Source organism: Odocoileus virginianus, chromosome 23 (genome assembly GCF_023699985.2).
Source record: "Odocoileus virginianus isolate 20LAN1187 ecotype Illinois chromosome 23, Ovbor_1.2, whole genome shotgun sequence".
Classification (NCBI taxonomy): domain Eukaryota; kingdom Metazoa; phylum Chordata; class Mammalia; order Artiodactyla; family Cervidae; genus Odocoileus; species Odocoileus virginianus.
In genome coordinates this window covers 15,985,998-16,007,741 of record NC_069696.1, presented here as the reverse complement: position 1 = coordinate 16,007,741, position 21,744 = coordinate 15,985,998, and the positions used below count along the sequence as shown (strand labels likewise).

Genomic DNA, 21,744 nt, shown 5'->3' with positions numbered 1-21,744 from the left:
TCATCGCTTCATTGAGTTACACAAGGCTGTGACCCATGTGATTGTTTAGGTTCATTTTCTGTGACTGTGGTTTTCGTTCTGGAGCGCACTGACTGTGTGTGAAGTTCACAAGCAATGGCAAATAGGGAAGGCTGAATGACAGTGAGGAGTATCGATACTTTGCAACTTCTGACCAGGTTGATGACCCTGACGCTGGGAAAGATTGAGAGCAGGAGGAGAAGGGGGCCACAGAGGATGAGATGGTTGGATGGCATCACTGACTCAATGGACATGAGTTTGAGCAAACTCCTTGAGATAGGGAAGGACAGGGAAGCCTGGCGTGCTGCAGTCCATGGGGTCGCAGAGAGTCGGACACGACTGAGCCACGGAGGAGTAATAAGCAGAGGCTGGGCAAAATGCACACCCGTCCCTTCCCTTCCGTGCTGAGTGGAAATAGCGGGCATAGCGGGACCCTCACGGCACACAGGAACCCGTGGGTCAGAATCCCAAACAGTTTAAGGGCCAGGCCAGTCACGCAGCTCGCAAATGGTGTGTGAGCTTGTGAAGGGCCTTCCTTGTCTGATGGCAGGGATGGAAAAGGGCTTCCAGAAAGGATGGAGAGGAAGACTTTGGATAAAAGCATGCTTGTTTCCAAAAGAGTCAAACACTGGGCTGTCTGGCCTTCTAGGATCCTGAGCTTGGTACAGTGCTGCGCTCGGGCACGCTCTTTGTCCTGAGAGGACCACTCTGGTGCTCACAACCTGTCTGCCACAAGTGGACCAGCAGAGACCCCCCTGCTCTTGGCGGGTTGGCACAGGATGGAGTGGGACTCTGGGCCCGCAGTTACACAACCACTGAGAACCTTCCAGGATCCCTCGCTTCACGCCCTCATTGAAATTCAGGAAGCAGTCCCGCTTCCCTGGCTTAAGTGCAGTTTTGCTGGGCTTTTGTTCCGTCTGTGAATAGTTCTCACTGGACGCCAAGGCACAGTGACTCAGTAACAGGAGCCCGTCACCGAGAGACCGGTGCTCCCGCCGCCAGAATCACCACGGAGGTAAGTGCGTGAACAGCTGGGAACCCTTCGGGTGGGGTACATCTGTGGCCTCTTGTCTGGTCACCACCCTGGACCTGGGGTAACCGACACATCAAGGGATTTGTGGCTGCAGGTGCCAGTGGACAGTGAGATGTGGGGGGGGGCACCGAGGGAGCCCCAGTTCAGCAAGGCACCGAAGTCCCTCCATGAATCTGGACTGGTCAGGGTGGTTTTACTGGGAGAGTGATTCTGTTCACTTGTGAAATTAAGTGCTCATTTTATTCTTCAAATTCACAGTACTTCCATACGCATGATATTTCTTTTATTGAAAACAAATATTTAAGAAAATTTTAATAGTTTTTTAATTTGTCTCTGGCTGTGCTGGGTGTCTGCTGCTGCACGGGCTTTTTTCTAGCTGTGGCACGTGGGGTCTACTCTGGAGTTGTGGTGTGTGGGCTTCGTTGCCCTGATTGCCCTTGTTGGGGCGCACAGGCTCCGTGGGTGTGGCGCATGCGCATCACTGCCCTCGGCGTGTGCAATCTGCGCAGACGGGGGGTCAGACCCGTGCCTTATGCACTGGCGTGTGGACTCTTTACCAGTGAGCCAGCAGGGAAGCCCAAAACAAGTATTTACTGAAAATCACTTCTTTGGGAGTTTTTTCAGAGTGATCAAAGTGTAATTTGTAATCTTATCGCAAATAAAGACAGGGCTGCGTGGTGAGTGCTGCGCTGAGCCGCTCACGCCAGCCTTGCGCCCGCCGGCCCATGGCCCGCGAGGAGCAGTGCCGGGAGGGCCTGGCGTACGACCGGATGCCCCCGCCGGAGCGCGGGAGGCCGGACGCCGCGGGCTACGCCCCGGACACCAAGCCCGGCGACCTTCAGCTGTCGTCGAGGCTGCACCCGTGCTTCAGCCGCAAGACGTGGGTCTTCTCTGTGCTCATGGGGGTGAGTGCTCCCCGCCGAGGGTCCCCTGCCTGCGTGTGGCTCCCCGGGGCCCAGGGTCAGTGCTGCACATGAGAGCCTCACGGGTGTGACATGCTGGCTTGCTTTTGTTCTTTGGATTCTTTCCTAGTGGCCACTCTGTGTCCCGCAGGGTTGGGACAGTCTGGGGCCCACACTGCCCGTCGGCCAGGTCACTTGTTGGGCCAGGGTGGCCTGCATGCCCATCACCTCCTGGGGGCTCTGCAGAGATGGGGAGGAGGGGCTCTGCTCTCAGCACGGGCCTCTGGGAGGGTGAACAGTGGAATGGGGTCCTGAGGCAGGACGCCAGGGCCATGGGACAGTGAAGACCAAGGGGCCGGAGGGGCAGGGCCAACAGGGAGCTGGGGGCAGGCCCGGTGGACCTTGCCTGGGGTCCTGGGAGATTTTCTGACAGCTTGCGTAGGCACTCAGACAACAGAAAGATCCATTTTGGCCTGAGCAAGCACAGTCACCTGGGCTGGCCACTGGCCCCACCTCTCTGTGGGCAGGACCTTGTGGGTCTGTGTGCCCAGGCCAAGATCCAGGATCCAGGCTGGGCCCTTGCCTCTCCCCGGGCCCAGGCCCTACAGGCCAGCACCCCAGTGGTCCTGCCTGCCCTCCCCCTACATTGCGACCCTGCCCCACTGAGACTGGAAGCCCCCCACTACTTGTGTCTCATAGGAGTCTCCTCCCCCCGCCCCTGTGTGGACGGCCAGCACTGGTCCACCTCCTCTCACTCCCAGGGCCCTGGGCTCTGTGCCCTTGGCCATAGCGCGTGGCCCAGCTGTCTGCTCCTCACTTGGGGGTGCAGCGAGGGCTCCTCTGTCCCTGCACCCCCAGGCCCCGTGCTCCCACTCCACGGTGCACTAGGCCCCCCCCCCCCTCCAGACCCCGGGTCTGAGAGACCTCTACCTGTGACCTCCGCCCCATGGCCTTCCCTGTGGGGTGAGTTTGCATCTCCGCCGCCTTGAGGAGGACACAGTTGTGTGCTGGCTCCGTCCCCAGGCCCCCTGCGCACATTGAGGTGCAGGCGTTGTCTGGGAAGCAGCACCTCTGCTTCTTGCTTTCAGCGTTGACAGTCTCCTGGCCCCCTTGTAAGTGTTGAGGCCCGCAGCCTGAGCCTGGGGCAGAGTGGGCAGCTGTCGCCCTCAGGAGGGACTCAGGTCCAGCAGGGTCCAGACGGGGTGTTGGTATCGGGCAGAGTGCAGGTGTGGGAGAGAGCTGGCTGTCCCGCCACCTGAGCTTCAGGCCTGCTGTTGTCACCTGCATTCGTGCTGCCCTGCAGAGCTGCCTGCTCGTGACCTCGGGGTTTTCTCTCTACCTGGGGAACGTGTTTCCTTTGGAGATGGACTACCTACGCTGTGCTGCGGGCTCGGTGAGTAGCGGTCCTCCGTCAGCACTGAGTTCTTGACTCTGAGATTGACTCGCTGTTGTTGCTTACTTCTCACTCAAAAAAATCTCTTTGTATACTTTGGCTTCTGTCACTTTTGAAACGGATGAATGAAGCAAGCCTGCCTTACTCCACCAACTCCAGGGTGAGAAGCGGCCCTTTGATCTCTCCCAGGCGGCTGCGAGCTGCTCTGGGCTGTCCCACGAGCTAGCAGGGAACCCCCTTCGTGGTTTCGGGGCTGCAGCTGCCCTCCCCAGAGCTTGTGCCTGCTCTGGACTCAGAGTGCTGAGGCCCAGGGGAGCTGCTGGCCTGCACGGAGAAACACCTGGTGACCCCGGCCAGCTCGAGCACAGGGCACGTTCCCTGGGGTCTTGGGGGGGGCCTCGCCCACCTGCTCCCTGCTCCAGCCCCATCAGCACTCCCAAGTGTCTGAGAACTCGAGACCAATGTTTCCCCACCCTGTACCCCCACAGGGCGCACAGCCTCTGCTCTCTCAAAGAAAACCCGTTGAAAGAATTCCACTCACCTGCTGCCCTTCTCTCCAGAACCTCCTAGGTGGCCCTTGCTCTTCACTACTGGAGCAGACCTGGTTTGGGGTCACAGTGACCTCTGACCTCTGACCCAGGTGGCTCCAGGGCCACACTGACCTAGACAGATGTCCCAGCAGAATTGTCAGGGGTGATGGGGTAGGGGCAGGTCACATGATCCCCCTGGCTCCTCCCCTGGCCCAGCCCCCACCCAACTCCTGCCAGGCTGTGTCGCTGCTGCTCCCTCTGAGGTCTGGGGGTCCTGGGGCTGCAGCGACACTGGCGTGACCCCCGAGGCTCAGGCTGGCCCCGTCCCCTCCCTGCCGCCCAGGCTCCCCCTTTTCATTGTCCTCGGCTCCTGGGAGGGTGCAGTGGGGGCCCCCAACAAGGACCCCAAGGGGCTCGGGGTCTCCTGGGTAATTCTTGGCAAGCCACGCTGGTCTCGGGTGATAGCAAACTACATCTGCTCCAGGCGTGTCTGGCTAAGACAGTCTTCACCTTCAGGTGCCTTTCCATCATCAGAACAGTTAAAGCTGTTTCCAGAAGAATTATTTTGAAAGACCCAGGCCCCTCCAGCTTTGAGCGAGACCACTGGGCAGAGGGGGCATGCTTCGGGCCCTGCAGGTTTTCGGGACACGGAGCAGCCAGCGGGACGCTCACCCACTCTCTCTTTGCAGTGCATCCCTTCAGCCATCGTGAGCTTCGCCATCTCGAAGAGAAATGTTAGCGCGGTGAGTCCAGCCTTCCATCTGCATAGCTTGAGGGCGGCACCAGAGGCCCCAGATGGCAGGGCATGCAGGTGGGAGGGCTGGGGGGGGTGGGCCCAGGCCGCCCTTGGGGCACACCCTCTGCAGCCCTGCACCCCCTCTTCCTGCCCCCGTGAGGGCAAAGGGGCCGAGCTCACAGTCACCCCCGCTGATGCTGAGTGCCTGACCTCGGGATGGTGGTCAGTGCCCAGGAATGAGGTTGAACATCACACAGAGGTGAAAGAAAGCCTCCCGTCTTGTCTTCCAGATCCCCAACTTCCAGATACTGTTCGTGTCCACGTTTGCTGTCACCACCACCTGCCTGATCTGGTTCGGCTGTAAGCTTGTCCTGAACCCGTCAGCAGTAGATGTGAGTCCTCAGAGAGCCATGCGGTCTCCCATGGTCACAGGTGCCGAGGGCTTGGCTCCTGCTGAGTCTGCTCAGCCCTGTGGGCCTGGAGCAAGTGTTGGCGAGCTGTCTGCTGGGCAGTTACGTAGGGATGTGTACCGTAGCTCTTGAGTCTGAGAATTTCACCTATGCTTCTGAAGAAAAGAACTGTCTTCGATGCTTTCATTGGTGTCAGTGGATGGATTCACTGATTTCTTGTATTTCTTTCATGACAGTTCTTAAACGTTCAGTTCAGTTGCTAAGTTGTGTCCGACTCTTTGCAACCCCATGGACTGCAGCATGCCAGGCCTTCCTGTCCATCACCAACTCCCAGAGTTCACTCAAACTCATGTCCTTTCAGCTGGTGATGCCATCCAACCATCTCATCCTCTGTTGTCCCCTTCTCCCACCTTCAATCTTTCCCAGTATCAGGGTCTTTTCAAAGGAGTCTTAAACAGGGTCTTAAACATTTAGCCGTACATAACGTATTTTGTTAAATGTGTGATGCTGCTGACTAAAGTCCCATTATTACTTTATGTTCTGCTAAGAAAAATGGAAGAACCTTGTTGTTTAAATCACAGAAAAGCAGAGAAGAATCTCTAGGAAACAGGACCTGATTAGGGATACCGCTGTTCTGTGTGTGACAGTGCATGCATTTCTTTAAGATCGGGAAATGGAGGCCGTGGCCAGAGACACCCCGGCCAGGCGTCTGAGCAGGAAGATGACAGATGCTCGGGTCTCAGAGGAGCCTGTCTGCTGCCTGTCCTGCAGGAGACGAGTCTCTGCTTTCTTGACATTTGATCATTAAGTGCTCGTAGCAAGGTTGTTGGATGTGAAAATCCATGTAAAACAATTATTTGTGCCAGAAACAAATTGTTGAAAATGTTACTGAAATACAGATAGCATTTTATGAAATACAGTATCAGGCTCCTGGGAATAAATGCAACAGAAGGTCTGGAGACTGTTTGTAGCAAGTCACAAAGCCCCACTGATAATTGCGATGCTTTTTCACGAAAGAGACTCTGCATGCAGGTGCTGCCGGCCTGTGGGCCCAGAGCAAGTCCACCCACAGGCAGGCCCCAGCAGATCCAGGTGGTACCCAAGGGCTGGGGTGGAGACCCCTTGAAGTTCAGGTGGGGGTCTCCCCCTCCACCACACAGCTGCCCTGGCAGGAGAGGAGAGCGCCTGCATCCGGTCAGCCTGAGCAGTCCAGGGTGTGGCCGTCCCAGGCTTGGCACACAGCTGTGATCGACTCGGCTTTGGCCCTGCCACCTGCTCACCATGAGGCCCAGCCAGTTGTGCCGCGGACACAGGAGCCCACGCTGTAAGGAAGGGGACAGGCTCTGTCAGAGCGGCTGGCTCCAGGCCGCCGCATGGGAGCCTTGGGAGGAAGTCCTGGGCTTTGGTGACTGCGCCAGGGGCTCAGCAGCAGGAAGCCGCCATGCCGACGGGCAGCTGAGCCGAGACCCCCCGTCAGAGGCCGGCTGAAGCCACAGGAGATGACGTTTCCCGCGTCGGTCGGGCAAGGGCCCAGCGTGCTTCCTTCACATCTTGCAACTCCTGCTGCTGCTGCAGGCTCTTGGCAAAGGCCTGGAATTTTCAGGTCATTTCGGAAGAGGTACAAACCTCAGAGAGACACTCGCGCGGGTGACCAGGCAGCGTGTTCCTAGCAGCCCTGTTGATGGTGGCAGGAGTCCCAGACCAGAACATAATCCAGCACCCGTCCCCCAGGACGGCGCCCCACACAGAGTGGATGAAGAGGCTGCAGATGTGCGCAGCCGCGCACCGCACATTCCCCTCCTCCAGGGCCCCCCAGGAGGGCTCCTCCTCCGGTGGCCTCGCCCAGGGCTGGGCTGCAGCATCCCCCCACCTAGGTCTGGGCCCCAGAGCCCATCGCTAACCAGACCCATGGGCTCCTGCACCTCCAAGGCCCACCCAGGCCACGTGGGGGACGTGAAGCTCAGACACCTGAACGCACGGAAGGACCCCAGGACCACGAGGTCGGACTCCCAGTGTCCAAACAGGGTCAAGTACGATGAAACAGGAGACCCTGCCCCCCCGCCGTGAGGCCACCAGGGTGGCCTGGAGCACCAGGGGCTGCTCCCCTCCCCATTCTGCCTGTCGAGCAGGAGCTGGACTTGCCCTGCCCGGGGGAGGCCACGCGGGGTCCCAGGCTGCTCTGTGTCCTCCTGGGCATTGCTTTCTTTAGGGAAGGACCCAGCTCCCTGGCCTCTGACTCTTCCCTCAACAAATGAGGCCAACGTGGCACATCTCCGTGGGCTCCTTGGATGCCCAGGAGGGCCGTGAACCCACCTGACGCAGCCAAGCCCAGGACACCGCGGGGTCCAGCCTCCCCACAGCTGAAAGCTGCCTGGTCCCACAGCCCTCCCTGCACGTGGCATCTCCAGCCATCCCGTTTTCCCATCTGATGACTGTAGCGTGGCTCCCAGCTGCCGCAGGTCACCCTTGGATCACTGCCACCTCTGAACCCCTCTTCCCAGGCACGTGCCCTCCTGAACCTCCTTTCTGTCTGCTGGCTGCTCCCGTCCTCGGCTTCTCCTGAGTTGGGTCTCCCCTTGGTCAGAGCTCGGGTTGTGTGCCACATGTGCCAACCCCTGCCTACACCCCCATGGGCTGCTTGGCGGCCGAGGTGAAGCCAGGCTTGCCAGTGTGGCTTTGTGACTTCAGTTGTCTTCTTCCTTCGAAGTCGACCACTCTTATTTCAAATATGTTGGAGGATAAGTTTGCGGAGTTCCCCAAAAGTACAGCTGAGATTCTGTTGCGATTAGTTGAAGTTTGTAGAATAACCGGTAAGAACTGACAGCTTTGTTGTGTGACGTCATCCCACCAGGGGCAAACTGTCTCCCCTCTCACAGCATCTGCCCTTTATCAGGGTCGGGATGTTCCTGTATCAGACAGTCCCCACAGAATTCACGGGCGTGGTGCGAGTATGAACGGTGTCTTCTTTCTCAAATTATATTTTTAGATGGGTTGTTCCTAGTGCAGAGAGAAGCTTCTGATTTTCTTTTTTTTCCACTTTATTTTGAAGTGTTAGAGACTGAAAAGAATTTGCATGCACAGTACAAAGCATTCCTGGGTGTCCTTTATCCAGTTGCCCCAGTGACAGCATCTTATGCTGTCAAATCAACTGACATGGCATGTGTTAATTTAGACTCCATTGAAATTGTAGCCATTTTTAGAAGTGGATTTTCATAAGAGGACTTTGTGTCCAGAAGCCTTGTTGGACTCGCATCCTCCGAGCGTTCCTGTTGGTTGCGCTGGTTTTTCTGTGCAGGCCTGTGTCGCCACAAATAACACTAAACGTCCTGCTCAGCCTGCCCCCACAGTCCCTGTGTCTTCATAGCTTTGCCCAGGGCTTCTGGCACCTTGGGCCTTTCTGTCTTATTCCTGGTTTTAAATGGGCTGGATCTAAAGTTGCCGTGAACTTCCTTCTTTTTCTTCTTTGGCTGTGCTGCCTGCAGACTCGCTAGTTGGCTTGAGGGCTCAGTCGTTATGGGCGTGGGATGGATTGCTCTGCGGTACGTGGGAGTTTAGTTCCCCAACTAGGGCTAGAACCCGCATCCCCTTCCTTGGAAGGCAGCCTCTTAACCACTGGCCCACTAGAGCAGTCCCTCCATTAAGTGTTTTATACCCAACTTTCACCAAGTTAAAACCTTGTCTTCAAGTCCGGGTTTGCTGTAAGTTTTTCATTTTAAAAATACAAACATGTGCTGCTTGCTCTTGAACTTATTGAGATGCTCTGTCCTCGTTTAGTTTATTAAATGCACTAATTTTTCTGGTGTTGAAACTTTCCTTCCTGAGATTAGCTTTACCTCATCACAGTGTGTTATTTTCAGTGTTTTGATGGGCCGACCAACCAGTCTCCTCGTTAGGGTTGCTCATCAAGTTTCCTGAGTGAAATGGACCTACATTTCCTTTGTCTGGTTTTAGAACCAAGGTTTTCCTGTCTCATAAAATGAACGCAGAAACTCTTACCTCTTTTTTGCTTTTTGCAACATCTTGACACGATGAGAAGTCACTGCTTCTGGAAAGTCTGATCGAACTCACTTGTAAAGTCATCTCGATGATGACTGTTAGTGAGGGGACATCTTTCATTATTAGTGTCAAAGTTTTCTGTCTGTCACGGGGCAGCTAACTCTGCACCGCAACTGCCGAGCCTGTGTGTTGTAGAACCCGACGCCACCGACAAGAGAAGCCACCGCAGTGAGAAGTTTGAGCGCCGCAGCTGGAGACCCCCTCTTGACTCCACTAGAGAAAGCCCACGCACAGCAGCGAAGACCCAACAGGGCCAGAAAAAGAAAATAAAAAGTACTGAACTTGGGCCCAGGCAGTGAAAGTGCCAAGTCCTAATCACTGACTGCCAGGGAGTTCCTGATTAGTTGGTTTTATCAGTTCAGTCCAGTTGCTCAGTCGTATCTGACTCTTTGCAACCCCATAGACTTCAGCAGATCACCTGTCCATCACCAACTCCTGGAGCTTGCTCATACTCATGTCCATTGAGTCGGTGATGCCATCCAACCATCTCATCCTCTGTCGTCCCCCTCTCTTCCTGCCCTCAATCTTTCCCAGCATCAGGGTCTTTTCCAATGAATCAGTTCTTCGCATCAGGTGGCCAGAGTATTGGAGTTTCAGCTTTAGCATCAGTCCTTCCAATGAATATTCAGGACTGATCTCCTTTAAGATGGACTGGTTGGATCTCCTTGCAGTCCAAGGGACTCTCAAGAGTCTTCTCCAACACCACAGTTCAAAAGCATCAATTCTTCGGCGCTCAGCTTTTTTTATAGTCCAACTCTCACATCCACACATGACTACTGGAAAAACTATAGCTTTGACTAGACGGACATTTGTTGGCAAAGTAATGTCTCTGCTTTTTAATATGCTGTCTAGGTTGGTCATAGCTTTTCTTCCAAGGAGCAAACATTTAATTTCATGGCTGCAGTCACCATCTGCAGTGGTTTGAGAGCCCCCAAAATCAAAGTCTATCACTGTTTCCATTGTTTCCCCATCTATTTGCCATGAAGTGTTGGGACTGGATGCCATGATCTTCGTTTTGTGAATGTTGAGCTTTAAGCCAACTTTTTCACTCTTCTCTTTCACTTTCATGAAGCGGCTCTTCAGTTCCTCTTCGCTTTGTGCCATAAGGGTGGTATCACCTGCATATCTGAGGTTATTGCTATTTCTCCTGGCAATCTTGATTCCAGCTTGTGCTTCATCCACCTGAGCATTTCGCATGATGTACTCTGCATATAAATTAAATAAGCAGGGTGACAATATACTGTCTTGATGTACTTCTTTCTCGATTTGGAACCAGTCTGTTGTTCCATGTCCATTTCTAACTGTTGCTTCTTGACCTGCATACAGATTTCTCAGGAGGCAGGTAAAGTGGTCTGGTATTCCCATCTCTTGAAGAATGTTCTGTAGTTTGTTGTGATCCACACAAAGACTTTGGCATAATCAATAAAGCAGAAGTAGATGTTTTTCTGGAACTCTCTTGCTTTTTCTATGATCCAACAGATGTTGGCAATTTGATCTCTTATTCCTCTGTCTTTTCTCAATCCAGCTTGAACATCTGGAAGTTCTCGGTTCATGTACTGTTGAAGCCTGACTTGGAGGATTTTGATCATTGCTTTGCTAGCGTGTGAAATCAGTGCAGTTGTGCAGTAGTTTGAACATTCTTTGGCATTGCCTTTCTTTGGGATTGGAATGAGAAATGACCTTTTCCAGTCCTGTGGGCACCCTTGAGTTTTGCAAAATTGCTGGCATATTGAGTGCATCACTTTACTGCAAGAGTTACTCCAGGTATCTCTTGACTTCCTACTTTTGCATTCCAGCCCCCTATAATGAAAAGGACATCTTTTTTGGGTGTTAGTTCTAGAAGGTCTTGTAGGTCTTCATATAACTGTTCAACGTCAGCTTCAGCATTACTGGTTAGGGCATAGGCTTGGATCACTGTGATATTGAATGGTTTGCCTTGGAAACGAGGAGAGATCATTCTGTTGTTTTTGAGATTGCACGCAAGTACTGCATTTCAGACTCTTCTGTTGACTATGAGGGCTACTCCATTTCTTCTAAGGGATTCTTGCCCACAGTAGTAGATATTATGGTTTTATATCACAAAGTTAAATTGACTTGTGTATTGTGTGAATTTAAACACAGGCATGGATTCTTGTAACTGCCAACAGTCAGGATGTGGGTCAGTCCTGTAACCCCCGATAGCCTGTTGTTTTCCACTTGAGGCAGCTGCGCACAGAATTGCTGTAAATATGGGCAGGTTTTGTTATATATGTGAGTTTTCATTCCTTTAGGATAAATACCCAGGAGGGAACAACTGCCAAGGAAGCTTGAGGTCAGGGTTGGCAGACTACAGCCCAAGGTCAAATCCAGCCTGTGAGCCAACAGTGGTTTAAGAACAAAAATCCACAACCAAAAAAGAAAAGGCTTGCCTGATATCTGACTTTGGACAGGAAATGTTGCCCAGGCTTTGAAGAGGCCACTAAGCCCTTTCATGGGGCTGTCTACATTTACTGGATCTAAGTGGAGAAGCCAATTTTATAAACGTGTATGTTTTCCTTGGGCAGATCAACTTCAATCTGATTCTGCTGCTTCTGCTGGAGCTCTTCATGGCGGCCACAGTAATCATCTCTGCACGTTCCAGTGAGGCGCACTGCAAGCAGAAGGTGGGTCCAGCCTGCGGCACAGCTGCACCACAGACCTGGCTGCGGAGTGAGGGGTCGATGGCCCTGGGGAGGCAAACAGAGAGATGCGGACCATCTCCTCCCTCGTCTGTTTCTGACCAAGTACCTTCACCACCCCCAGTAGTGCCACAGACAGAGCCCACGTCAACCTAAAGTATCACCTTGTAAACTAGGACTTCAGCAATCACACATTTCCATGTGCAAAGAGAAAGTCCATGTTTGAACTTCCGCTCTTAGCCTGAAGATCCAGGAGCATCGCCTAGAAACTCCCACTTCAGACCGTCCCTGGAGCGGCGGCCTGGACATGGCTGGCCCTGTAATGGGGTTTGTTTCTTTACAGGGTTCCATCTCTGAGAGCACCAACATTCTGTATGAAGTGACATTTCCTGCTCGGGTCCTGAAATCCTACTCTGTGAGAAAGGCTTTTTTCCCCTCTACTTAGTTTCATGGAGTGGTGGGGTGGAGGGGAGTACGTGATGAATACGGGGTGGGCGTGTCCACGATCATAGGCGCTGTCCTGGTTGGCAGTGCCCCCCTGTTCCATAAATCCCATGTTAATTGCGTTTTAAGCCCTTTCCAAAATCTTTTAGTCCACTTGTTCTATTACTGAAAGGTCTGTTAAAAACCTCCCAACCTGAGTGCAGATTATGGATCTGTCTCTGTAATTCTGTAGCTTTGCACCATAGAGTTCGGTGGGTTTTAGTACACACAACTTTAGAATCCCTTCCTTACGCCTGTCCCCCCATCCCCCCCCCCCCTTTTTAAACCATTACGAGCAACTCTCCAGAGCCGTGGCCTTTGCCAGGACAGTTGCATCACTAACTATGCGAGTTGTCTCTTGTTAATATCTCCTCACCGTGTCTTCCATTCCTTCCAGCCCTTTCTTCCCGCACGTCTGGGTGGTTTCTGTGTGGCGTGTAGGGGCTGTGTGGACTGAGCCAGGCCACCCAGAGCACGATTCCTGGCACCTTCGTATTTATGTATTTCTCCATCTTTTTCCTATTTTCTGTGGCTTTTCCCACTTTCCTTTGAATTGGTGGAAGCTTCCTCCTTCCTTTTCCCACAAATTTGGGTTGGAATGCATATTTTCAGTATTCCTTTGGAGATTATCCTGCATGTCAATGCATGGCGAGGGGGCACCCTGCTCCTTAGCCCTGAGCTCGCAGGAGCCTCCCCACCTGCCTCCCGGGGGCCCTGGGGAGCTGCCCCACCCCCCTGGGTGATGCTGACCCTCGCTGTTTGCCCGCCCCCAGGTCATCGAGGTGATTGCAGGGGTCTCCGCCATCCTCGGAGGGGTCATTGCTCTGAACGTGGACGACGCCATCTCGGGCCCGCACCTCTCGGTTACGTTCTTCTGGATCTTAGTGGCCGTGAGTACACCGGCGGTGCCCGTGGGGGCGGCCAGCCTCTGAGCTCAGCTTCAGGGGTCAGGCAGGATCGCAGTGGGAGGGCCGGGGCACCCAGACTGTTTGAGACCTGGGAGGAAACGAGTCAGCCTGTTAGCCTAGCTGTTTTATTATTATTATTTTTTTGTATTATTTTTCCAGGAAAATACTTGTTTCATTATTTTATATGATTTCATAATGTATAGCATTTATTTTGTTTCACATTTTAAAATGAAGTACACGTGTGTTATTTTACACTGACTGCAATGCAGTGAAGGCTCAGCTTGGCAAGTGCTCACCGCTGGGTCGCTGTTGTAGATGGAACGTCCATCCTTTTATAAGCAAGTCTCAGTTGACTTACATAATTGAATGCCATTCGCCCCTTAAACTGGGAAGCCCCCTGTGGAGCGCCTGCCCAGCCCCGCCACCCTGTGGCCCTGCCGTGCCGGGGTGCCTGGATCCCAGTCCACTTGGGGCAGTTACCAGGGCCCCCCACGCCCCGAGTCTCCCCGTGTCGTGTGACGCCCCAACAGCACAGTCCTCCGGAGCCTGGTGCTCCCACACCCAGCGTGTGGGTGCTTCCCTTTTCTCTGTGGTCGCGTGGACGGCTGGCTGGGGCTTGGACACACCTGGGCTTAGCAGGCCGTGTTGGCTGGGATGGCGGAGGGTGCCCCGGGTGCCTGGTGGGGGCGGGTGGATGGCCAGAAGGTGAGCTCGGGGGTTGGCGACCTTGAGGAAGTTCAGCCCCCCGAACTTCCCCCTGCCTGGGTCGTGTAGAATTAGATCTGGCTCCTTAAAATAAGTAGAACAGGCAGTTATTACTAACGAAGCGGCAGGGACGTTGGCCCAGTGGAGGCCCCCTGCCCCCCCGGGGTCGAAGCATGGTGGGCGGTGGCACAGTGTCTCCAGGGCCCCTGAGTCGGACAGCCCAGCTGAGCCCACCTGCAGCCCGCCCTGGTGACGGCCCAGAAACGTCATGAATGAGGCACAGGTGGGGGCCCGCTGAGGGCTCCCCAGAGACGAGAAGCACGAAGCTTCATCCTCACCTGGACCCTGAGCTGCGAGCAGACCCAGCTGGACCAGGACACGGCGGGGACGACTGCAGCTGGACGCAGACCCTGCCTTGGACACGGCCACTGAGTCCATGTCACAGTCCCAGCCGCCGCTGAGCTGGGAGGGAGCAGGAGACAGGCACTCGGTGTTTGGCGGGGCGCCCGCCTCCCGGCCTGGCCCCCAGCTGCTGTGGCGCTGAGCAGCGGGGCGCAGGGTGCCTCCCCCACACCCATCTGAAGCCTTCTCTTTCCTCCGCTCTCAGTGTTTCCCAAGCGCCATTGCCAGTCACGTGACGGCGGAGTGTCCCAGCAGGCCTCTGGTAGGTGACACCGGCTGGGCCCAGGGGCCTCCTGCACAGCCTGCTGGCCTGAGCGGGGTGGGGGCGAGCACCTGAGGGGCATCTGCAGGGCCTGCAGGAGGGCCGGGCGACTGTCCGAGGGCTGGCCCGTCTGTGGAAATGAGCAGCCACGGCAGGTCTGGCGTGAGAGTCGGGAGAGATTCTAGGGACTCAGCAGAGGCGGCGTCCTGTCCTGGTGTGGGTGTTGAACTGCTGAATCCAGTCTGAGTGCCCCAAGGTGTGAGCATCCGAGCTCACTCCTGGGGCTGCGTGGCTTGTTTTGGGAGGTCAGAGGAGCAGGTTGGAGGGCATGAGGAGGAGGCCAGAGATCATTAAGTCCTGTTTTATGAACAGAGTGAATTGTGCGTCAGTTGAGAAAGTTCCACACACAGTGTGTCTTGAGTCAAGGGGCACACTGGGCACAGAGACAGCAGGCCCCCGCCAGCCGCAGACCCGAGCGGAGGCCTGAGTGACGCTGGCGGTGCCGGCTGCCCCCGGCCCCGCCCCGCTCCGCTCCCCCAGGTGGAGGTGCTGATCGCTGTCTGCAGTCTGGCTGCCCCGTTGCTGTTCACGGCCTCTGGGTACCTGTCCTTCAGCATCATGAGAATCATGGACGTTTTCAAAGACTACCCGCCAGCCTTCAAGGTCTGTGTGCTTCTATTCTAATCAAGCCCTGAGAGACAGGCGCCACTGATCTGCTGCCCAGGTCCGGAACACCCGCCTTCGCAGCCGCGTCTTATTTTCTCAGCCCTTGCTGCGTTCATTTGTGGTTTAGAGTCACATTCATCCAGTCTCATGAGAGACCCCATTGGTTCCTGGGTAAGCTGAAGGGAGCGAGAACCTCCTCTTTAAGGGGATTCTCGGGGGTCCAGTGTCTCCCCCACAGGCTCAGGCATCAGGCAGGGTTAGTCTCAGATGCCCTGGATGATCCCAGTAAGACGGTGTTATGAGAAATTTCAAACATATCAGAAGAGTTGACAGGTTAATACAGTCAACACTGAGGTTCTCTGGTGGTGTCTGTGTGTGTGTGTGTCTCTGTGTGTGTGTGTGTGTGGTGTATGCTGACGGGTGGGCAGAGCACACATAGGCGTTGTTTTCTGGAAGCATCTGAAAGGGAGTGGCAGATGCTTGAGGTGACCCCTGGCCTTCGATCCTCTGCATGTCAGCAGTAAGGCCAGTCCCTGCGCAGTTGAGGCGGCTGGCCTAACAGCTGACAGCACAGGCTCCCTCGGACTGTCCTGAGAAGACGCTCCCAGGGCTGTGGTCCTCAGAGCATCGAGGTTCACCCTTGCACTCTGGTGTCCTCAGGTCGGGGGCAGACCCCACTCCCCCCAGGCACTGACTTTCCGGAGTGCAGGCCTGTGGCCGGGGAGATGGCCCCCCGTGGGTCTGTGTGCTGCAGCGTGGGCAGGAGTGAGTCCAGGAGCACTGGCGCCACGTGCTGGCCAGTCTGCAGTGCTGCCGGCGGGCTTCCCAGGAGCTGCAGCCCCTTGAAGGAAGGAAGTCCCAGTGCCGGCGTCTGTGGGTCAGTGCGGCTGGCAGCAGCACACTCCCTGGGCCGCAGATGGGGTCAGCGTGTGTGCACCTGTGTCTGCCCAAGAACCGCCCCCGGGGGACGTGCGCTGGCCACTGTCCACAGAGTCCCTGTTCTCTGGGCTCCCAGACGCCAGCCTATCAGCCTCTCCCATCAGACGCTTGAGATGGCCCGGCCCACCTGGTCCTGGCCCCTGGCCCCAACTCGCCCTCGCCCCGGGAGGGGAGCCATGTACCCATTCCGGCGGGGGTATCGTCATGCCTAAGCCCTGTCAGTGGACAGAGCTGAGAAATGTGTGTACTTACAGATCCTGAATGTATATTGGTATCTCTAATTCAAAATTTTACATTCTAGGGTTCCCCCAGCCTCTGTTATTTTGTATTTGCCTTATTTTTCTCTTAGTCCAGAGACCTTGTCTCCTGGTAGCACTGACTGTGGTTGCTGCCACCTTTGATCTGACTGCACACAGGTGCCCGCAGTGATGCCTTCTGGGCAAGCTGAGGCTCCTCCACCCACTCGTTCCGGGACGGAACCCCCGCTGGGTGGCCGAGCTGCAGAGCCAAGTGTGACGGTTTCTGTTTGTATTCAGTTTGGGGCTTTGATGCTTTTTTCCCTCTTGTTAGTACTTTTGAACATATAAAACTTTTACGTGGTTCAAAAGTGAAATCAACCCAAGGCAAACTCAGAGGGGTTGTGGTCCCATCCACGGCCCCCCACTGCTCCCACAGGCAACTGTGTGTATCTTTAGTTTCCTTCTTCCTACAGAACAGGTCACTCTAATATATCTCTGCACCTTACCTTTCTGTTTTTAAACAATTTATCTTGGTGCTTCCTCATCACCCAGAGGACAGATGCATTTGTAGTTTAGTTGGATGTTGGCAAACCCCCTGGGCGGCTCCTCTTTTTCCTCCCACCAGCAGTATGAGAGCACCTGTCCCCCCATAGCCTGGGAGGGGTGTCCCCCGGGGCTTGTGACACGGCTGAGAGATGGAGTCTTGTGGCAGGGGCGCTGAAGCACGCATCTGAACACGCAGGTCGGTGAGGCCCTTTCCTCTGTCCCAGGCACTTCCTTTCTCCTACAAGCTCTGCCTGTGTCTCTTGCCCGTTTCCTGCGGGCTTTAATAACGCTGTCAACACAGGAAGCCCAGCCCTCCGTCAGACACGGAAGAGGCAAACAGCGGCCTCAGCTAGGCAGCTGTTCCATTCTGCTTGCTGTGATCTGTCTCATGTGGAAGTTTTGTTGGTGTTTTACACAGTTAAATTTGTCCATATTTTCCTTCATTGCTTCTGGATTTTGAGTCACAATTAGAAAGGCTCACACTTGTGTTTCTGCTGGAGTTTAACCTGGAGCATGGCGTGAGGAGTGGGCCCAATTGGACTTTACTCGAAAGGCTCATCTGTAAATGAAAGGTTCAGCCCCTTGTATTAGAAAGCCCATCTTTTTCTGTCGTCTGAGACTCTGCCTTTTTCATGCACTGAGCTTCTGTCTATCTGGGTCTCTCTCTGCCCTGACTGTCCTCTCGCAGCCAATCTGTGCTGCTCTGTCCACCCTGGAGGTTGGCACCAGGCCATCACCACCTGGCTGGCTTGATGCCAACTGCCCTGCATTTCAGGGCTTCCTCACTTCTGTCACTTGTTTGTTCTTATATATGAATTTTATTTTTTAGATTTTTAAGAAATGTTTATTTCGCGCTGCATCGGATCTCGGGTGTAGTGTGTGGGATGCTTCATTGCGGCACGTGCGTTTCTCTCTCGCTGGGGCACGCGGGCCCTCGAGTGCAGACTCCGTAGCTGTGGCACTTGGGCTGAGCTGCCCAGTGGCGGGTGGGATCTTAGTTCCCCAAGCAGGGATCAGTCCCACGTCCTCTGCATTGGGAGGCAGATTTTTAACCACTGGACTACCAGAAGGTTCCTGTGTGAATTTTAGAATCACCCTGCCTGACTCAAGAAAACACAGTGTTGCGTTTTTAGAAAAACTGGACTCACCCTTAAGTGTGCAGGTTAATGTGAGAGACGCTGAGTCTCTTTTTTAAACAGTGACCGTATCTAGGTTCTTTGTCTTAACGTTTGGTTGCTTTGTGTTTCTGAGGCTGGAAGGTCACCCTGCAGTGTGAGGAGAGAGCCAGTGGTCTGTGGGTGTCTTTACAGACCCTAGGGCTTCCTCCTGGGGTTGCTGGCAGCCCCTTCCCCAAGGCGTGCCACCCCCTGCTCCTGTGGTCCGGGGCAGACGCCTCCTCCCAGTAGTCAGTACAGGCCCCCCAGCTTCTGCTGGAGCTGGTCTGCCGGTCTTTCTTTGGAGCCTGTGTCCCTGTTTCTCCTCCGGCTCTGGGCTTCCACTGGCATCTCACACAGAACTCGCCTTTGTGTCACCAGGCACCCTCCGGGAGGCCATAGATCATTTCAGCAGCTCCTCTCTGGCCCTGCTGGGGGGCCTGGAAGACAAGCCAGGCAGTACCGTCAGGGGCCTGGCTGCCTTTGGGTCATGTTTATGCGGGTCTTCCGTTAAGTCCAGGATGACAGAGCTCAGACCAGAACTGAGCTCCTCAGCTCTGGCTCACTGAGACAGTGATCACTGCCCCGGCTGGTGACACGGTAGGGCCCCCGAGGAATGGGAAGCTGAAACTGCTCCATGTAACTACACCAGGGCTCGGGGTCTGCTTTGGGAGCCTCCCGGCCGAGGGGCCACACAGTGGGGTGGGGGGTAGCGGCTGAGAGGGAGCAGGGTGTGCGGCCTGCCGTCCCCCCTCCTGCCCTCTCCCCCGTCTCCTGCTCACCTCTCGCCCCCAGCAATCCTACGATGCGCTGCTGCTGATGCTGATGCTGGAGCTGCTGCTGCAGGCGGGCCTCAACACAGCCACGGTCATCCAGTGTGTGCGCTTCAAGGTGGGCGCGTCCTGGGACGCCGCGGGCGCCCCGCCCAGCCCACAGGAGCGCCCGGCGGTCGGGGAGGTGAGTGGCCTCTGAGCCCATCTGGAGGGGAGGGGAAGGGGGGGCCTGCCGTCCTGGGACCCTGGGCAAAGCGACACCAGCCCAGGCTGACTTCTTTCAAGACCTGTTGGGTCACTTTCTCTATTTAAAACAAAGAAAACTCTTGAAAAGGTGCAATACATTTATACAGTTTCTAAGCCAGCCAGGCAAACACAAATCCATTTCTGAAAAGATATTATGGACTGAATGCTTCCAGTTTTACTCTTATAAATGAGCTGAGAACTTGGCAAACATCTCCAGGGATCACAGGGCTCTCCCTCCAGCAGCCTGGCCAGGAAGGGGAGCCCAGCCCACCCCCTGTAGACGTGTGTCCAGGGCCTGTGACGGGGGCTCTGGCGACTCACGCCAGCCCTTCCGCCAGGTTCACGGCCGCTGCACTCTGCCCGGGCCCTGCCCCTCGTCCCCACCAGTGGACGGCTCCTTCCGGGTGCTGTCTGCTGTGGCGCTTTGGCTGGACACACCTGCCTACTGTTCCCCAGGCAGCAGCAGGCCTGGGCACCTGGGGAGGGCACCCTGGGGGGGCCAGACACTCCTCCTGCCTGGCTGCCCCCTGGGCCCACCCGGCTCACTTACGGGCTGCGCAGGACAGCCCAGCATGGACCAGGGCCCCTCTGGGAAAACTGGGTTTAGCGTAAAAACAGGTTTAGCGTAAAAACGCAGGCCCGTGGGTTTCCCGTGGGGACACGGCGAGTCGAGTGGGCCTCCCCTGCGCTTCGCGCGGCACCTCCTGGGGCGAGCCCAGCGCCGCCAGCCCCCCACCCGCTGGGCGCTGCTCGGGCGTTGTCGCTCGCTTGTCGTTTTCACCCGGCTGTGGTCAGTCTCCCGCAGGGACCGCTGTGTCCCCAGGCCCCACGTGAGGTCCACCTGGCTCCATATCAGGATGTCAAGATGCAGCGTCAATCCAGTGGGTCCTCCCGGCTGATTCCAGAGCTGCCATTCTGGGGCTCAGGAGAGCCAATCCGGGCAGCGGTCCACCCTGTTTGGTGACCACTGGCTGCTTCAGACGCCCTCCCTCCCAGGGGTCACGGCCCTGCAGCTGCCTCACAGCCTCCAGGGCCAGGTCCAGCCTCCTGGTATGGGGGGCATCTGTCCCCTCCCCCAGGGAGAGCTGGCGGGACTTGCCGCTGTGCCCGGGAAAGCATTATTGCCCGTCCGCAGCACTTACTGAGCACCTGCCGTGTGCCGAGGCTGCCCTGCCACGTGCAGGATGCGGGCACGCAGGAAGAGGCCTCAGGAGGCAGGCGTGGGTGCCAGCCCAGCCCCTGCGGACGGCACGGGGTGGGGGACGTCTGGGAGAGCTGGGAGGGCCAGTGAGGGGGTCAGGGCCTCCCCTGCTTCCTGCACGGGGTGGGCGGCCCTGGACAGATGCGCTGTCCTCAGTTGCAGGTGGCCAGAAGCCCCCTGAAGGAGTTCGACAAGGAGAAAGCGTGGAGAGCCGTCGTGGTGCAGATGGCCCAGTGACGGCACACGGGCCGCCAAGGCCCAGGGCCCGCGCCCCGGCGCCCTAACACCCAGACACTAGGTGCCCCGAGCTGCAACCCCAGCCCGCCCCTCCCCTTTCCTGCGGAGGGCCAGGTTCAAGGTGGAGTTTTCTCATTTCTTGTGGTTTAATTTTAAAATAGGCAGATGTTGACTGCTTTGCGCTTATTGAGGGGCGATCAGTTCAGTGCTGCCGAGGTGGCCTGACCATAGGAGCCGCGGCATGGGGCCCCTGGTGAGGAAGGGCCGGGCTGGAGCCGAACCCTGCCGGCGCTGATCGCTGGGCAGCCCCGGGCCCCAGGCTGCCGGCGTGCTCGCCCGCACCGTGCTCGGCCTCCCTTCCCTGCTCTGATTGGCACCTGCTGTGTGCCCAGCCCTGCATCCCTGCATGGACCTTACCCATCTCCACATTTCTATCCTCCAGGCGAGGGGGGGCAGCCTGCCAAGCCTCGATTTCCCCGGAGCAGGCAGAGCTGCCTCCTGCCTGCCCCAGGGCCTGCAGAGCCTTCAGAACTGCAGGCGCGGCAGCCCCCACTCGACCCGCGGTGTCCCCATGTGAAACCCACGGGCCTGCATTTCTGACCTCTTTTCACACTTAACCCCAGTGTTTCCGGAAGGGCCCTCGCCCATGTTGGGCTGTCCACACAGCCGGTAGAGACCCAGCTCAGCGGTGGTCAGCGTGCTCTTGTCCTGAAGCCTCTGTCAGCACAGAAGTCCGCCCTGGCCGCGTGGCAGCTCAGCGTTCTCCGGGTGGGCCACGGCCGTGGCTGAGCCTGTCCACAGCTCTGAAAATGGACAGGCCACATCTCCAAGCCTTGATGGCCTCGTGTCCCCGGCAGGCCGGGCAGACATAGGCCTTGGTCAAGTCCCCAGACAAGCACGGAAGCATTGAGGGGCTGTCTGCACACGAGCAGACCCCACCCACGTGCAGCCCGTGGGGGCCACCTCCCCCTCCCAGCCTCTCAGGCTGCATGAAAGCCACAGGGGGAGCGCAGGTGACACGGCCGTCTCTAGGAGGCCAGAAAGTTGGAGCCTGACAGCTGGAGTGAGTGCCTGGGGCTGCACAGGCACTTCTAACTTCAGAGAGAGCGCAAAACATTCACACAAGTGGGGTCTTAAACTGCATAGTCCTGTCTCTGTCAATTTACATTTTTGTGTGATATAATTTAATACTGCCTGAGCAATAAATGCTAACATGTCATTGTGGCCAGTGGCCTATTTCACTTTGGG

The 21,744-nt window shown here is 56.2% G+C and overlaps 1 protein-coding gene across 3 annotated transcripts; it reads left to right on the top strand.

Annotated features, from left to right (window-relative positions):
• Positions 1 to 925: 925 nt before the first annotated feature.
• Positions 926 to 21,720, top strand: MLC1 (modulator of VRAC current 1). 3 transcript variants are annotated; one of them, XM_070453545.1, is made up of 12 exons: positions 926 to 1,033; positions 1,716 to 1,956; positions 3,257 to 3,346; positions 4,566 to 4,619; positions 4,903 to 5,004; positions 11,622 to 11,720; positions 12,079 to 12,150; positions 12,992 to 13,108; positions 14,439 to 14,495; positions 15,036 to 15,158; positions 18,835 to 18,996; positions 21,120 to 21,720. In XM_070453545.1, exons 2-12 carry the CDS (start codon positions 1,777 to 1,779, stop codon positions 21,366 to 21,368), a joined length of 1,305 nt encoding a protein of 434 aa, XP_070309646.1. In that variant the 5' UTR covers positions 926 to 1,033; positions 1,716 to 1,776; the 3' UTR covers positions 21,369 to 21,720. The 3 variants fall into 3 exon arrangements, with proteins under 3 accessions (XP_070309646.1, XP_070309647.1, XP_020737671.1); XM_070453546.1 differs by having other exon boundaries at positions 20,422 to 21,261; XM_020882012.2 differs by having other exon boundaries at positions 20,416 to 21,261.
• The last annotated feature ends 24 nt before the right edge of the window (positions 21,721 to 21,744 follow it).

What these genes read in the sequence shown, in the direction of transcription:
- MLC1 (XM_070453545.1), top strand. Translation starts at nt 1,777, where the DNA reads ATGGCCCGCGAGGAGCAGTGCCGGGAGGGCCTGGCGTACGACCGGATG. An exon ending in AGGCGCACTGCAAGCAGAAG is followed by an intron (nt 11,721 to 12,078) that starts GTGGGTCCAGCC and finishes GTTTCTTTACAG; the next exon opens with GGTTCCATCTCTGAGAGCAC. An exon ending in ACTACCCGCCAGCCTTCAAG is followed by an intron (nt 15,159 to 18,834) that starts GTCTGTGTGCTT and finishes TCTCGCCCCCAG; the next exon opens with CAATCCTACGATGCGCTGCT.